This window comes from Puma concolor, chromosome C1 (genome assembly GCF_028749965.1).
Source record: "Puma concolor isolate L17-30 chromosome C1, mPumCon1.1.hap2, whole genome shotgun sequence".
NCBI classification, from domain to species: Eukaryota; Metazoa; Chordata; class Mammalia; order Carnivora; family Felidae; genus Puma; species Puma concolor.
Window position 1 is genome coordinate 78,391,778 of NC_141674.1, and position 17,201 is coordinate 78,408,978.

A 17,201-nucleotide genomic window follows, 5' to 3' on the forward strand; every position below is an offset into this window, starting at 1 on the left:
TCTCCCTCTCTCTGACCCTCCCCTGTTCATGCTCTGTTTCTCCCTGTCTCAAAAATAAATAAAACGTTAAAAAAAATTAAAAAAAATATATATATATATAATATTAAGACACAGGTGTGGAAGCTTTTGTACAGTACTATACCATTTATATAGAGTTCTAGAAATGCAAAACACCTCCATATATTGTTTGTAGAAATCTGTGTACTATATTTGGGGATATCTGACAAATAGTACCCCCTTTTCCTGACTAATTTCTGAACAAGTTGAGAAATCAAACAAGGGTCAGTAAATGAAAACCAAAACATCACCTTCATTGCTGATTAAGGATAGATTGAAGACTATGGCTTAATATGAGAATGGTCTTGCTAATTCCCTACTGCTAGTCTAAACTTTAGATCAGTTCACTTGTGGAAGAGTTTGCAGAACAAACTCGACTTTCTCTGCCTCTCAGGTCACTGCCTTCCGTTATCTGGTAGAGAGAGAGGAGAAAGAGATTAAATCTGTCACCCTAAGCACGTATTACTTGATAGACCCACCTAGTCCAGTACTCTGCACCAACAACTGTCAGGGGTGGGACATCGTTCAGGGGTGGGACAAGGATCCAGGAGGGCTTAAGGAAAATCACTATTCAAAGAAACCATAGGAATGGGGGAGAGGTATCTTAATACATAAAATAAAAATTGAAAAACAGCACAGGGATGATAATAACTAAATTCAACCTAGTCATTCCTCCTATGGTAGTAGTTCTTTACAATAGCATGTAAAACAGATGGCAGGACCCTACCATTCAGTCAGTCTGGGGTGGGTCCCAAGCGTTATTTCTGCCAAGTTCACAGATGCTGCTGATGCTGCTAGTCTGTTGCCCACACTTTGGGAACCACTGCCTTAGGGTGAGGTGAAGAAAAATGGTATCAAAGAAAGTCAGCAGAAATATGTTATCATGTTTGCCATGTTTGGCTTCTTAAGCTAGTGGTGATTGTGTGGGTGTGATTATTTTCCACATTATCTTCTTATAGTAATAAAATATTTCCACACAAAAAACTAATGGATGGAATGTATAACATTCTGGACACTGCTGCCTTAATACTTACACATCAGCTGATAACTCAGAGTTTGGAAGAGTAACATGGTAAAATCAGACTTATTTGAAATAGGTATGTTAAGATATATTTTGGTAGGTTGAATGATTAACAGTATAGACCAGAAATTGTTACTACCTGTTAATAGTTTTCAGATTTTTCAAATTGCTTCTGTACTAAGATTAGTCACTTTTAATCAGAAATATTTTATCAAGTGTTTTCCCAGTAAGTTCTTCAGCTTAACATACTCTTCTACAATGATGTTTTGCTTTTTATTTATTTGTTTATTTTATTTATATTGAGGTATAATTGACCTAAAACATTACATTAATTGTAGGTGTACAATGGTTTGATACTTGTATATATTATGAGATAATCACCAGAAGTCAAAATCTGTATACATAGTTATAAAGTTTTTGTGTGTTGAGAATTTTTAAGATCTACTCTCCCAGCAACTTTTAAATATGCAATGGAGTATTACTAACTATAGTCACCATGCTGTACATACTTTCTTTTTTAAAATTTTTTTTTTTTCAACATTTATTTATTTTTGGGACAGAGAGAGACAGAGCATGAACGGGGGAGGGGCAGAGAGAGAGGGAGACACAGAATCGGAAACAGGCTCCAGGCTCTGAGCCATCAGCCCAGAGCCTGACGCGGGGCTCGAACTCACGGGGTGCGAGATCGTGACCTGGCTGAAGTCGGACGCTTAACCGACTGCGCCACCCAGGCGCCCCTGTACATACTTTCTTTTATATGTAACATATTTCCTGTGAAGTTTAGCAGTTTGAAACCTCAGGACCAGAGAATGTGCTCTTCTTTTAGTTTTCTGGAAACTTCTCCCTTTTAAGTCCAATTTGATCTGGTAAATAATTTATATTTTTCTTTATTTTTTTTTCTTTTCTAAAAAGTTTTAAAATTTTTAAATTCATTTTATTTATTTGTTTATTTTGTTAATTCAACTATAATTACCATATAGTGTTATTTTAGTTTCAGGTGTAAAATATGGTGACTCAACAATTCTATACATTACTCAGTGATCATCATAATAAGTACACTCTTAATCCCTTTCACCTATTTCATCCATCCCCCACCTATCTCCCCTCTGGCAACTACCTGTTTGTTCTCTATAGTTAAGAGTTTGTTTGTTTGTTTGTTTGTTTGTTTGTTTGTTTGTTTTGATTTGTCTCCTTTTTTCTTTGTTCGTTTTGTTTCTTAAATTTCACATATGAGTGAAGAATTTATATTTTTCTTTGCTTTCTAACTAATTGTCTTTTAAAATTCCTCTTACCTTACTGATTCAATTATGACATGCTCACATATTGTTAAATATGCAGATAACTGTTAGAAACTGTTTTACTTTCGGGTGCGCCTGGGTGGCTCAAGTCAGTTAAGCCTCTGACTCCTGATTTGGGCTCAGGTCATGATCTCACACTTCTTGGGATTGAGCCCCAAGTCGGGCTCTGTGCTAGGAGTGGAGCCTGCTTAAAGATTCTCTCTCTGCCTCTCCCTCCACCCTTATGTGTGCTTGCTCTCTCCCTCTCTCTCTCAAAATAAATAAACTTTAAGATGTTAAAAAAGAAAGAAAATGTTTTACTTTTGAATATTTTATGAGCCCTAGAATTTGAGTGACTTGCAAGTTTGTATAGCAATCCATGTATCAAAATTATGCATAGAATGAATATATTTTCTTTTTTTTTTAATTTTTTTTTTTAACGTTTATTTATTTTTTGGGACAGAGAGAGACAGAGCATGAATGGGGGAGGGGCAGAGAGAGAGGGAGACACAGAATCAGAAACAGGCTCCAGGCTCTGAGCCATCAGCCCAGAGCCTGACGCGGGGCTCGAACTCACGGACCGTGAGATCGTGACCTGGCTGAAGTCGGACGCTTAACCGACTGCGCCACCCAGGCGCCCCAATTTTTTTTAACATTTATTTATTTTTGAGACAGAGAGATACAAAGCATGAACGGGGGAGGGTCAGAGAGAGAGGGAGACACAGAATCTGAAACAGGCTCCAGGCTCTGAGCAGTCAGCACAGAGCCCGACGCGGGGCTCGAACTCACGGACAGTGAGATCGTGACCTGAGCCAAAGTCGGACGCTTAACCGACTGAGCCACCCAGGCGCCCCGAATGAATATATTTTCTATTAGTTTACCCATTCACAAAGAATTTAATTTTTAGGAGCATTATAACCAAACAATGGCCACCTGCATGAGAGTCAAAAGTTAAGTCCTTAGTGGACATATGTGATATCCTGCACATTCAAGCAGCATCCTATTGACCCCAAGTAGCCACACTCATGATTTTTGATAGCTAGCAAAAATGGAAGTCAGTGCTGCAGAGTGTCTAGTAAGATGTTCATATTCATGCTTAGTCAACAGGATTGTAATTAATACCATCCCACCTTTCTGAAAAAGAGTGTAGCAGTAGCTGTCAAAAGCTTTAAAAATATTTATAGTCTTTAACTCAGGAATTCCACTTCTAGGGATCTAGCTGAAAGAAATTATCTAAAATGCCAAAAAACATTTGGGCACAGAATGCTCATTATAGCATCACTTAAAACATCATCCCCTTGTTTTAACTAATGATATAATCTAAAAATATTCATTTATAGGAGAATAGTCATTTATGGGTTATTTATGGGTAATTATACCATAAAATAGTATCTTTTATAATTATTTTTGATATAAAACATTATGAAATGAGAAAATTCTCAAGTTATAATGCAATGTGAAATTTGAATATGGATACTGTATATATATTGTGTATATTTATTGAATTTTATTTATAGTATGGTTTCAACTGTATGCATGGAAAATGGCCAAAAGGTTATCTCTTAATGATGGAATTATGCATGATTTTATTCTTTATACTTTACTTAAGAAAATAAACAATAAAACGTTGTTTTAAAAAGAATCTTCTGGGGTGCCTGGGTGGCTCAGTCAGTTGAACATCTGACTATTGATTTTGGCTCAGATCATGATGACAGAGTTGTGGGGATCGAGCCTCATGTCAGGCTCTGTACTGGGCATGGATGCCACTTGGGATTCTCTCTCTCTCTCCCTCTGCCTGCCTCTCTCTCTCTCTCTCTCTCTCTCTCTCTCTCTCTATATATATATATATATATATAAAATCTTCTTGCAAAATAAATACAGTACTATTTAATGGTAAAACTCAGTCCATATATATTTTCTGACTTCTCAGTTCCAATTTCATATAAAATGCATTATGTTATCTAAAAAACAATTTTGAATATATTTAAAGTGACATGATTTAAAACTCTTTTATCACACCACTCAAAAATTCTGGTATCCTTTTAAAGCAAATTATTCCTCATAGTGGTGAATTTCATACTTAATTTATATCCTTCATTATAAATTTTGTTAGCCTCATCCAATTAAAAATTTTATTGAGCCCTTTCTTAAATAGCCTTTTAAATTTTTTATTGTATAGATTGATTGCCTAAAGCAGTGTTTCTCAACCATTCATTCTTTCATCATCACCTCCTTAAGGAGCCATTTTAGATGAGTTTTTTTTTCCCAATTGCTCCCCACCCTATGAAATTTTAATATTTGTTTATATACTGTGTGTATAACCATGATCTATATATAAAGAATGTAATATTGTTATCACTCTCCCGAGAACCAAATTTCACCCTATTGGTGACAATATTGCTTCCTGTGAGCACGTATGGCCTAAAGGAATATAATGGAAAAATGTTATTTTAATTTTTACAATGAATCTCAAATCCACGTGTTTTGTTTTTATAGCTGCCTGCCTCTCAAACATCACATGGTGACCACTCCAACACTCCTACTGTGGGGAGAAAAAGATGCATTTATGGAGGCTGAGATGGCTGAAGTCACAAAGATTTATGTTAAAAATTATTTCAGGCTAACTATACTGTCAGATGTCAGTCACTGGCTTCAGCAAGAACAACCTGATATAGTGAACAAATTGATATGGACATTTCTGAAGGAAGAAACAAGAAGAAAAGATTAACTTTTCTGTGTCTTCTATGAGGGATCTGTAATGAAATCTCTAAATAATTTTTAATAATTGTTCATCAACCTCTTTAAGCTTATTAGGAAAAAATTGTTTTAATATGCTTTATCATAAGTATCCTGACAAATCATATTGAAAAAAATCTGAGAATGTGTGAACTTGTAACATGATATCAATTTTCTTCTGTTGAATTTTGCACAGAAAAGCAGCTGCCTTAAAATGTGTGCAATAGTACAAAAAGGAAGTTGGGGGAAATGGCTCAGTTTTGGTTTCTTGCATTCTTTGCCCTGTTAACATCTGGTGCCTTTTACAAATGTAAATTAAAGATTAGCTGTGCCATATTTTAAAAAAAGGTAAACCTGCAATGGTATATAAATTTTCATTTTGTTGAAAAGTTCTTTTTACTATTTTTCAACCATTAAAAAATTCTATTGTCAAATCTCTTGGATTTATAGTATATTTATTAGTTTGAAGGCAAATATGACTAGAAGAATATGCATTTTTAAAACAGGCCATAATACTACTTATACTGGAAAGCTAGTAACAGGTGATGTAGAGATTCTCATGTATACATACATATGTATTAAACATTGCAAAGTAGAAAAGCACATCCAACAAATTACTTGTCTAAATCTTCCAGCTAGGGGCGCCTGGGTGGCTCAGTCGGTTAAGCGTCCGACTTCGGCTCAGGTCACGATCTCGCGGTCCGTGAGTTCGAGCCCCGCGTCGGGCTCTGGGCTGATGGCTCAGAGCCTGGAGCCTGCTTCCGATTCTGTGTCTCCCTGTCTCTCTGCCCCTCCCCCGTTCATGCTCTGTCTCTCTCTGTCTCAAAAATAAATAAACGTTAAAAAAAAAAAATTAAAAAAAAGAAAATGCCATTTAAAAAAAAATTAAAAAAAAAATAAATCTTCCAGCTAAATTGGTGAGAGATTTAGACAAAGGATCAAAATGTCCTTTTGCCCCATTAAGGCAACCAGAATTGAATTCAGTATTTCCTATGTGCACTAGAATCTAAGCTCCACAAGGCAGAGTTTTTTACTGTTCTAAAAACTGGCATATATCCAGCATCTAGAATAAGGGCCTGGCTCCATTGTAGGCACTCACATATTTGCTTAATGAATAAATAACATATCTGACACATTGCTAGGCACGTGAGGGAAATATAAAAGAAAGACGGCATGGTAACATGGAACTTTCCCTTAAAGAAGCATACACACAACGCAGTTAAATTAAACAAGGATTCAAGAGTAGAAATAAACATTACAAATAAGAATGGGAAGAGTTACAAAATAGAGAATGATACAAGCTCAAGGGAATACTACTCATTCTCTTGGGTTGCTCTCCTTTAGCATGGGAGACAACCAGTAACATCGCCAAATCATGGTTCCATAGAAACTACAACTGTGTTCCTAAACAAGACTAAGTTGGTGAAAAAAATGTATTCCTAAGTGTAGTTCTGATAGTGACAGAAGAAAGTGGAATGTCTCTAAGAATTCTCATCATTGTATCCTAAGCAACTTGTATATATTAATAAAAACCCAATTTTCTGTATACATTGTGCTTGTGCCTCATAATAACATTGCAAGGTACAGAGTATTACCAATTTATAGATGTGAAAATAAGGTTGGCCAATGCCCACAGCGTAACTGTTGGAACCAGAATCTGACCTAGATTCATCTGGTTATAAAGCCTCTAATCTTTCCAGTAAGATAACAGGCTCTGTATCTACACTGCTCTTTCTGTTTTATTGGTAACCTGCTGTGCTCCAATAAATAGAAACATTTCTCAGAAACCTACAATTTGACTTTTAATCCCGGGAAAAGGAAGTTATGTTAGTAATTAGCAAATATAGGAATATCCTATATAGCACTTTCAGAGTTGCAAATTTTACAAGGTATAGAAGAAAGCCTGGTTCACACCAACTTTGATTATGCTTTCCTCTTGATCCTTTCTGAAGGGCAGCAACAAAGGGAGGAATAGGACTTCATTGGCAGCGTATGTTGACCCAGTAAAATAGTCCTGACTTATTTTACTGAAAACTTGTTACTGACAAAGGTGATTTTAGGGTTTGTTGTTGTTACTTAATGTCAGTTTGGAATGCTGACTGTTCATGTGGACTCATGTTAAGAATATGAATCAAATGTGCCATGGCTAATTCCAGCCTATGATAATGGATATATTCTAATTTTCTATTCATGTGGAAGAGTGCTTGTGACAGATATAAAGGCTCAAGGGTGCCATCAGTTAAACCTCTTAGCATGAAGTGATATTACTATCTCTGTAGAAATCAATTTGTAGGGAGAGTAAATGAATTTGACTTACCAGCTCCCAAAGCATCTCACAGTAAGTAAACTTTAGTGGTAATGGCATTTAAATGAAAAAGTTGTAATTAATATTCATCTATTTAAATTAACATATCCCTAGTAGGTACATAATATGTCCTTAATATAAATGTCAAAAATTATGTGAAAATGATTTATTAAACATATATGTCAAAAGGAAAACATTTAAAAAAAACAAAAATGATTATACTCTTGATTTGATTCTATTACACCATTTATCATTTTTAACTTTTCTGATTTTAGAGGTAATTCATCCTCATTTCCTATTAACCCACATTATATCTGAGAGTTCTAATTATGTGTGAACAGAAAGAGCACTTGAATGTGGGGAAGGAGTGCGCTCTGAGGGTTGCCTCCAGATCCAATCTACCCACAGCCTGAGACCACTGAGAAGTTGGCCTCAGGGCTCAGCCAAGCTTGGAATTCGAGGTGCAGGTGTGGGAGTCCACCGTGAGTCATGGGATGAGCATGTCGTACCCACATGCAGTGGCCAACCCCTTCAGGCGGCAGAGGCACCTCAGTTGGTGGTGCTGGGCCTGTCTTATCCTCACTGGGACTGTGCTGGTGCTGGGATGTGAGTCCTGCATCGCCTTCCTCTTCATTGGCCTCTGGCCAGTGGCCACACTTTCCACCAAGGGCGGTTCTGCTCAACCAGCCAACACCACTACGAGTTGGGGGAAGAAGCAGGTGCAACCAGTCCTCAAATTCTTGTTTCAGTCAACATTCTGTTTAGTGGGGTTCCTGGTTAAAGCGAAGGGGGAAAATGCAACCAGAGATGAGGCTCTCATCTTTGTTACAGTGCCGCACTCCACTTTTTTTGATCCAATTGCCTGTGTGGTGGCAGGGTTACCCTAGATGGTCTAGGCAAGTCAAAACACACAGACCCCAGTGGCTGGAAAACTCCTAATGCCAACACAGCCTCTGCTTGTAACCTGATAGGACCCCAGTTCCAGGAAGAATACATGGAATGAAATCCTGAAGCTATTCACATCTGAAAGGAAGTGGCCACAGATCCTGATTTTCTTGGAAGGAGTGTGCACCAATTGTACCTGTCTGGTCACTTTTAAACTAGGGGACTTCTCTCTGGGTGTTCCTGTGCAGCCAGTGCTACCTAGGTACCTAAACACACTGGACACAGTGACCTAGATCTAGGAAGGGTTTACAGGTTTATAGACAGGTTTAGGTCTATATATTGACCTTGAGTCAACTCTTCACCAGAGGAGAAGTGGTGTTCATGCCTATTTATATACAAAATAATCAAGAAAAAAAAAGACACATCCCTTTTGCTGATATAGTGAGGATCAACATGGCAAATGCTCTGAGTGTCTGTGACAGACCATAGTTATGAAGATTGTAGACTAATGATTTTCACAGGTAACCTTTAACTACCCATGGAAGATAGTTTGGTGGAATTCACAGAAATTAGCCAGAAATTGAAGTGAGATTGGGGTAATATTCATCAGCATCTGGATGAATATGCTGCAATTACAGTTGCCTCTAAGGGAGAGAAGATAGGACTTGAAGAGTTTGCAAATTATTTAAAAATCCTAATTTCAGAGCCCTTAGAACAACTTTTTGCCCCCTTTGACAGGAATAATGATGGTAGCATAGAATTCAGAGAAAATGTGATAGGACTGACTGCCCTGTGCAATCCTATCAACACTGAAAAGATTCTACAAATGTCATTTAAGCTTTTTGATCTTGATGAGGTTGGTTTCATAACACAGCAGGAGTTAGTTAGCTGCTACACTTTGGGAAGCCTTTAGAGTGCCAGATCTTGATGTTTCCAGACTCTTTCAGAAAATAGCTGGACAGAATTCAAAATACATATTATACAAGAACTTTAAGAAATTTGCCTGAAGCATCCAGAATATAACAAGTTACTTAATTCATACTTGGACCTCTCCACAGCCTATATATATTCATTATCACATCAAGTAGCAGTTTAATTGCTGTATTCAAATGTTAAAGTCAGCCCTGAAAATTGTGAAGTTACCTTCCAGAGAGAAACTATGATTGAAATAAAATTATCCTTTGAAGAAAAACACAATAGTTTTTTACTTTCAGCACTTAACTGTGCTATGTATAATATGCTTGAGAAATATATATTTCAATTAGATCTTATAGTACCTATGTTGCTTAATATATGTTTGCTTTAACGTGACTAAAGGTGGAGAACAAGAGGTCTATTCATAAGGGGAGCTAAGATGGTAACATAGTAGGAGGACTCTAGGCTTGTCTCATCCCCTGAACACACCTACATAACTATCAAATCATTCTGAATAGCCAAGAAATCAACCTGAGAACTGACAGGACAAACTGCACAACTAGAGGGAGATAAGACGCTACACTGAGGAAGGTAGGAAGTGCAGAGACTGAGACGTGGTTTAGGGGAGAAATGGATCAGGAGCGCTGCAGAGGGGAGGGAGCTGTGGTCGCAGAGAAAGGCAAATGAGAGTGGAGCACACAGGGGATCACACAAGGAGAGCACTTCCACAAAGTCATTGGCTGGGAAAATAAGAGGAGTTGATCTTCATGAGTTTTTGTAATCTTTGGGGCTCAAAGAGTGGAGTTTTAGAGATCAGGTGGTGTTGGTTAGGATAGAGCCCTGAAGGCACTGCCCTACTGAAGAGAAGACATGTGAGCAATCCTGGGGCAGATGGCCCTGATGTGAGGATCACCTAAGCACATGGAGAGAGACTATTTGCTTTTCTTGGAACACATCTGTGAGAGGTGGCATTTGCAGAGTTGCCTCTCTGAAGACAAAAGAGCTGGCAGGCACCATTTCCCTCCCCCTCCCCTCAGCATAGGCACAGAAACACCTGCTGAAGGTGCCTAACCCAGATACTGGCTGTTTAGTCTGTTTTGCTTCAAATCCCTTGCCCCTGTGCTCTGTTGTGACTGCCCTTCTCCGTCAAACCTGTATCCATCCCAGAGTGGCAAAACCGTCCCACAGAAGACCAGTGCAGACCCTCTGCACAGCAATTCCCTAAAGTTTGGAGTTTTAAAAGTCAGCAGACTTGGCTGGGATAGAGCCCAGAGGGCACTGCACTGCTCCAGGAAGTCAAGCAACCTAGAGACAGATTGTGTGAAAACAGTGATCTGAAAAATGCCTGAGGTGGGTGAGGGAAAATTATTCGATCTTCTGGGGGGGTGCTTCCCTAAGAGCAGCAAGCACAGAGACCCCTCTCTGGGGACAAAGGAGCTGCTGGTGCCATTTCCCTCCCCCACCCCTCAGCATAAAACCAACTTCAGTAAGCAGCACAGCACTGACAGTGGCTGCCTAACCTACTTATACCAAGTCCCAACACCCTGCACTCTACTGGTGCTACTTTTCTTGGTCAGGCGTGCCAAGGACCAGCACAGTGGGCCTCTTTCCTACAAGACCAGCACAACCCACACCCCCCACGCCCCCCCCCCACAAGGTCTTATTTAACAAGCAGACCAGAGTACACCTAGTTAAAATACACTACACTCTTGTTAAGGTCCAAATGCTACCATTTGCAGATAACTGACTTGAGGGATAAAGCAGCCAAAACACAGCAGCAGAGTGCACACAGCACACACCAGAAACACTCCCTGAAGTTCCAGGAGCTGGACACAATATGACCTCTTCTTCATAAAGCCATTACTTTCTGGAGAAGGAAGTATAATAGGCTTTTCTGACTCACAGAAAAAGATACAGACATTGACAAAATGCCAAGATGGAGAAATTTATCTCAAAAGAAAGAACAAGTCATAGCCAGGGATCTAATCAAAACAGATATAAGTAATATGCCTGAGAGAGAATTAAAGCAACAATCATAAGGATACTTGCTGGGCTTGGGAAAGCATGGAAGATATAAGGGACACTCTTACCACAGAGATAAAAGAGTTAAAAAAATCAGAAATGAAAAATATAAGGGAGATTTGAAACAGATTGGATGTAATGACCATAAGGATGAAAGAAGCAGAGGAATGAATAAGTGATATAGAAAATAGAATAATGGAAACTAATGAACCTGAACAAAAGAGAGAAAGAAGAATTATGGGTCATGAGAGTAGAGTTAAGGAACTCAGTGACTCCGTCAAACATAATAACATTTGTATTATAGGAGTCCCAGAAGAAGAGAGAGAAAAGGGGGCAGAAGGTTTACTTGAGGAAATAATAGGTGAAAATTTCCCTAATCTGGGGAAGGAAACAGACATCTAATTTCCAGTAGGCACAGAGAACTGCCATCAAAATCAGCAAAAGCAGGGCAACAAGACATACTGCAGTTAAAATTTCAAAATATAGGGATAAAGAAAAAATCCTAATAGCAGCAAGATAAAAGAAGTCCCTAACTTACAAAGGAAGACCAGTAAAGCTAGTTGCAGATCTCTCTACAGAAACTTGGCAAGCCAGAAGGGAGTGGCATGATATATTCAAAATGCTGAATGGAAAAATAATCATCAGCCAAGAATATTCTATCCAGCAAGTCTATCATTCAGAATAGAAGGAGAGATAAAGAGTTTCCCAGGGTGCCTGGATGGCTCAGTCAGTTAAGCATCTGACTTCAGCTCAGGTCATGATCTCATGGTTTGTGAGTTCAAGCCCCATGTCAAGCTCTGTGCTGACAGCTCGGAGCCTGGAGCCTCCTTTGGATCCTGTATCTCCCTCTCTTTCTGCCCCTCCCCTGCTTGCTCTCTGTCTCCCTCTCTTGAAAATAACTAAACATTAAAAAAAAAAAAAGGGGGTGCCTGGGTGGCGCAGTCGGTTAAGCGTCCGACTTCAGCCAGGTCATGATCTCGCGGTCCGTGAGTTCGAGCCCCACGTCAGGCTCTGGGCTGATGGCTCAGAGCCTGGAGCCTGTTTCCGATTCTGTGTCTCCCTCTCTCTCTGCCCCTCCCCTGTTCATGCTCTGTCTCTCTCTATCCCAAAAATAAATAAACGTTGAAAAAAAAAATTAAAAAAAAAAAAAAAAAGAGTTTCCCACACAAACAAAAATTAAAGGAGTTTGTGACCACTAAACCATCCCTGCAAGACATATCTAAGGGGATGCTTTGAGTGGGATAGAAAGACCAAAAGTGACAAAAACTAGAAAGGAACAGAGAAAATCTCCAGAAACAATGACAAAACAAGCAATAAAATGGCACTAAATACATATCTACCAATAATTACTCTGAATGTAAATGGACTAAATGCTCCAATCAAAAGACATAGGATATTAGAATGGACAAAAAAACAAGACCCATCTATATGCTGCCCATGAGAGACTCATTTTATTTTTTTTAATTTTTTTAATGTTTATTCATTTAATGTTTATTCATTAAGAGGAAGACACAGAATCTGAAGCAGGCTCCAGGCTCTGAGCTGTCAGCATAGAGTCCAACATGGGGCTCAAACCCACAAACCATGAGATCATGACCTGAGTTGAAGTCAGACGCTTAACTCACTGAGCCACCTAGGAGCCCCAAGAGACAAATGTTTTATTTATTTATTTATTTATTTATTTATTTATTTATTTATTTATTTTTTTATTTATTTATGTGTTTAATCATTTTGAGAAAGAGAGAGAGAGAATGTGAGCAGGAAAGGGGTAGAGAAGGAGAGAGAGACAGAGAGACAGAAAGAGAGAGAGAGAGAACCCAAGCAGGCTCTGCACTGTCAGCACAGAGTCCAACATAGGGCTTGAACCCATGAATCATGAGATCATGACCTGAGCCATAATCAAGAGTTGGATGCTTAACCGATGGAGCCACCCAGGTGGATGCAAAGAAATTGAATCAGTAATGAAAAATCTCCTAAAAACAAAAGTCCAGGGCTAAATGGCTTCACAGAGGAATTCTCCCAAACATTTAAAGTAGAGTTAATACCTATTGTTCTCAGTTTGTTCCAAAAAAATACAAATAGAAAGAAAACTTCCAAATTTGTTCTATGAGCCCAGCATTACCCAGATTCCAAAACAAGACAAAGACTAAAACTAAAAAGAGAACTACAGACCAATATCCCTGATGAACATGGATGCAAAAATTCTCAACAAAGACTGGCAAATTGAATCCAACAGCACATTCAAAGAATCATTCACCATGATCAAGTGGGATTTATTCCTGGTCTGCAAGGTGGTTTAATATTCTCAAATCAATTAATTTGATACACCACATTAGTAAAAAGAAAGGGTAAGAACCAGATGATCCTCTCAATAGATGCAGAAAAAGCATCTGACAAAGTACAACATTCATTCATAAGAAAAACCTTTTACATAGTAGGGATAAAGGGAACATACCTCAACATAAACCCTAGCCTCAGCAATCAGATAACAAAAAGAAGTAAAAGGCATCCAAACCAGCAAGGAAGAAGTCAAACTTTCACTGTTGGCAGATGACATGATACTCTATATAGAAAACCCAAAAGATTCCACCAAAAAATTTCTAGAACTGATCCACAAATTCAGTAAAGTCACAGAATGCAAAATCAACACAGAGAAATCTGTTGCACTTATTTTTTTTAATGTTTATTTATTTATTTTGAGAGAGAGAGAGAAGGAGAAAGAGAGCAAGTGAACATGAGTTGGGTAGGGGCAGAGAGAGGAGAGAGAATTCCAAGCAGGCTCTATGCTATCAGCACAGGGCCTGATGTAGGGCCCAAACTCACAAATCCTGAGCCGAGATCAAGAGTTGGGTCCTTAACCAACTGAGCCACCCAGGTGCCCAATCTTTTGGATTTCTATACATCAATAATGAGGTATCAGAAAGATAAATCAAGGTATCCATCCCATTTACAATTGCACCAAAACCCATAAGATACCTAGAAATAAACTGAACCAAAAAGGTAAAAGTTCTGTACTCTGAAAACTATAAAACGCTTATGAAAGAAATTGAAGATGACACAAAGAAATGGAAAAACATTCCATGCTCATAGATTGGAAGAACAAATCTTGTTAAAATGTCTATACTACCCAAAGCAATCTACACATTTAATGCAATCCCTATCAAAATTACACCAGCATTTTTCACAGAGATAGAATAAACAATCCTAAAATTCATATGGGTCCACAAAAGACCCTGAACAGCAAAAGAAATCTTGAAAATGAAAAGCAAAGCTAGAGGCATCACAATTCCAGACTTCAAGCTGTATTACAAAGCTGTAGCCATCAAGACAGTATGGTACTAGCACAAAAAAGACATATAGATCAAGAGAACAGAATGGAAAACCCAGAAATGAACCCAAACTATATGGTCAGCTAATCTCGACAAAGCAGGAAAAGAATATTCAATGGAAAAAAAAAAAAAAAAGACAGTCTCTTCAACAAATGGTGTTGGGAAAACTGGTCAGCAACATGCAAAAGAATGAAACTGGACCACTTTCTTACACCATAGAGAAAAATAAATTCAGAATGGATTAAAAACATAAATATGAGACAGGAAACCATCACAATCCTAGAGGAGAACACAGGTAGTAACCTCTTTGGTTATACTGGCTATAGCAACTTCTTACCAGATATGTTTCCTGAGGAAACAAAAGCAAAAATGAACTACAGAGATGTCATCAAAATAAAAAGCATCTGCACCATGAAGGAAACAATGAATAAAACTAAAAGGCAATTGATGGAATGGGAGAAGATATTTGCAAATGATGTATCTGATAAAGGGTTAGTCTCCAAAATACATAAAGAACTTATAAAACTGAACACCCAAAAAACAAATAATCCCATTAGAAAATGAACAAAAGACATGAATAGATGTTTTTCTAAGGAAAACATACAGATGGCTAACAGATACATGAAAAGATGTTCAACATCACTCATCATCATGGAAATACAAATCAAAACCACAGTGAGATACCACCTCACACCAGTTAGAATGGCTAAAATCAACAACACAGGAAATAACAGGTGTTGGCGAGGATGCAGAGAAAGGGGAAGCCTCTTGTACCATTAGTGGGAATGCAAACCGGTGCAGCCACTGTGGATAACAGTAGGGATGTTCCTCAAAAGGTTAAAAATAGAACTACCCTATGATCCAGCAATCGCACTACCAGGTATTTACCCAAAGGATACAAAAATACTTATTCGAAGGGATACATGACCCAGATGTTTATAGCAGCATTATCAATAATAGCTAAATTATAGAAAGAGCCAAAGTGTCCATTGACTGATGATGGATAAAAAAAGAGGTGGTATATATATATACATACAATGACATATTACTCAGCCATAAAAAAGAATGAAATCTTGCCATTTGCAACGATGCAGATGGAGTTAGTATTATGCTAAACTAGTTAAGTCAGTTAGCGAAAGACATATACTATATGATTTCACTCATATGTGCAATTTAAGAAACAAAACAGATGAACATAGCGGGGAAAAGAGAAACAAATTAGGAAACAGACTTTTAACTACAGACAACAAACTGAGGGTTATGGAGGGAGGTGGGCAGGGGGATGGGTTAAATAGGCGATAGGAATTATGAGGGCACTGTTATGATGAGTACTGTGTGCTGTATATAAGTGTCCAATCACTAAATTCTACATCTAAAACTAATATTACACTGTATGTTAACTGGAATTTAAATAAAAACTTTAAAAATAAGATAAAAAAGAGAGATCTATTCATAAACATTGTTCACTTTGTTCTAGTTAATGCCTTTATTTTGTTTAGTGCTAAAGTAAGGCCAGAGGAAGTATAGCTTGTCACCTGTCCTTCAGTTTTGCAGAGGAAATATCGCATTAAGAGCTTCACTGGCAATAAATAAGTACACTAAATTGTCATTTTTATTCTCTCCAAAAAGTATCTTCTGGATAAATGCCTCTTTGTTCTTTCTCAGAATAGCCCGAATATTTTATAAGACAAAATAAAAAGAAACATCAGGAAGACATAGTATTGAAAATAACATTGAAAAAATTATCAATGGTATCGCTATTTAAAATTGTTTTTTTCTAGATATGAAAGTGATTATTTAGAATGAGTAAAGAAATTACAACAGACTACAATTTCTGGAAAGCTCACTAATATCACAAACATAAGATATAAACACAAGAATTCTGATAAATTCTATTTTGTCTGAGTCTCATCAAAGGGGAAATTTGTGTTTATAATTGCGTAGTCTGCATTATTGAGAATACTCCTCTTATTCTGACTAGGGACTGACAAGAACTGGAGCTTCTACTTAATGTTGAATACCTCCTTACTATCGATATACCTCTAGCACCCTTTGCTGTAAGACATATTCACATTTGATGTGATGTCATGTGGCCTTGGGCCCTATTCCTTCATGTCACTATGCAGGAAGATTCAGCAAAGTATTCCTGGAAGCCATTCCTGGACCAGAACAGGGAGCAACAATTTATCTAGATGTGGAAATGGTTGCAAATCAATAAACATCCCTTGCTAGCCCAAACTACTGTACCCTTAACTTAGTTTCACTGAGGCCATTTCCCAAAAATGTAGCCACTCAGTGCCACCATACAGGAGGGGGACATTTGGCTAAGAAGAAAGTCTTGATCAATCATGGTAAAATATCTTCGCTAAATTTACAAAAACATACCCCCAAAAGTACAAAAAGTAGACACATTTCTAGGGACCCCACTGGGGCCTTGGAAGGGGCTTGTACAAGTGGGGCCCCTAAAGCTTAAACTTCATTAGGTAGCTTCCTGATATTTTGAGAAGGAAGAAGAGATGGGTGAGGGGAAGGTGAGCAGAAGAGGAAAGCTTAAGGAAAGAGAAAGAAAAAAAGATAAATATTGTTTTTTTTAAAGTTTATTTTGAGAGAGAGAGAGAGAGAGAGAGAGAGAGAGAGATTGAAGGTGAGGGGCA

The 17,201-nt window shown here is 38.0% G+C and overlaps 1 protein-coding gene and 1 pseudogene across 1 annotated transcript in view; both read left to right on the forward strand.

Moving 5' to 3' along the window:
• Positions 1-5,525, forward strand: part of EPHX4 (epoxide hydrolase 4) — a 42,328-nt gene extending 36,803 nt beyond the window's left edge. Inside the window, exon 7 of the mRNA XM_025912417.2 lies at positions 4,852-5,525. Coding sequence (XP_025768202.2) covers positions 4,852-5,083 — 232 coding nt within the window. The 3' untranslated portion in view covers positions 5,084-5,525. The remainder of the gene's footprint in view (positions 1-4,851) is intronic.
• A 2,371-nt stretch (positions 5,526-7,896) lies between these two features.
• LOC112864296 (lysophosphatidylcholine acyltransferase 2B-like) lies at positions 7,897-9,377 on the forward strand (annotated as a pseudogene).
• Positions 9,378-17,201: the final 7,824 nt, after the last annotated feature.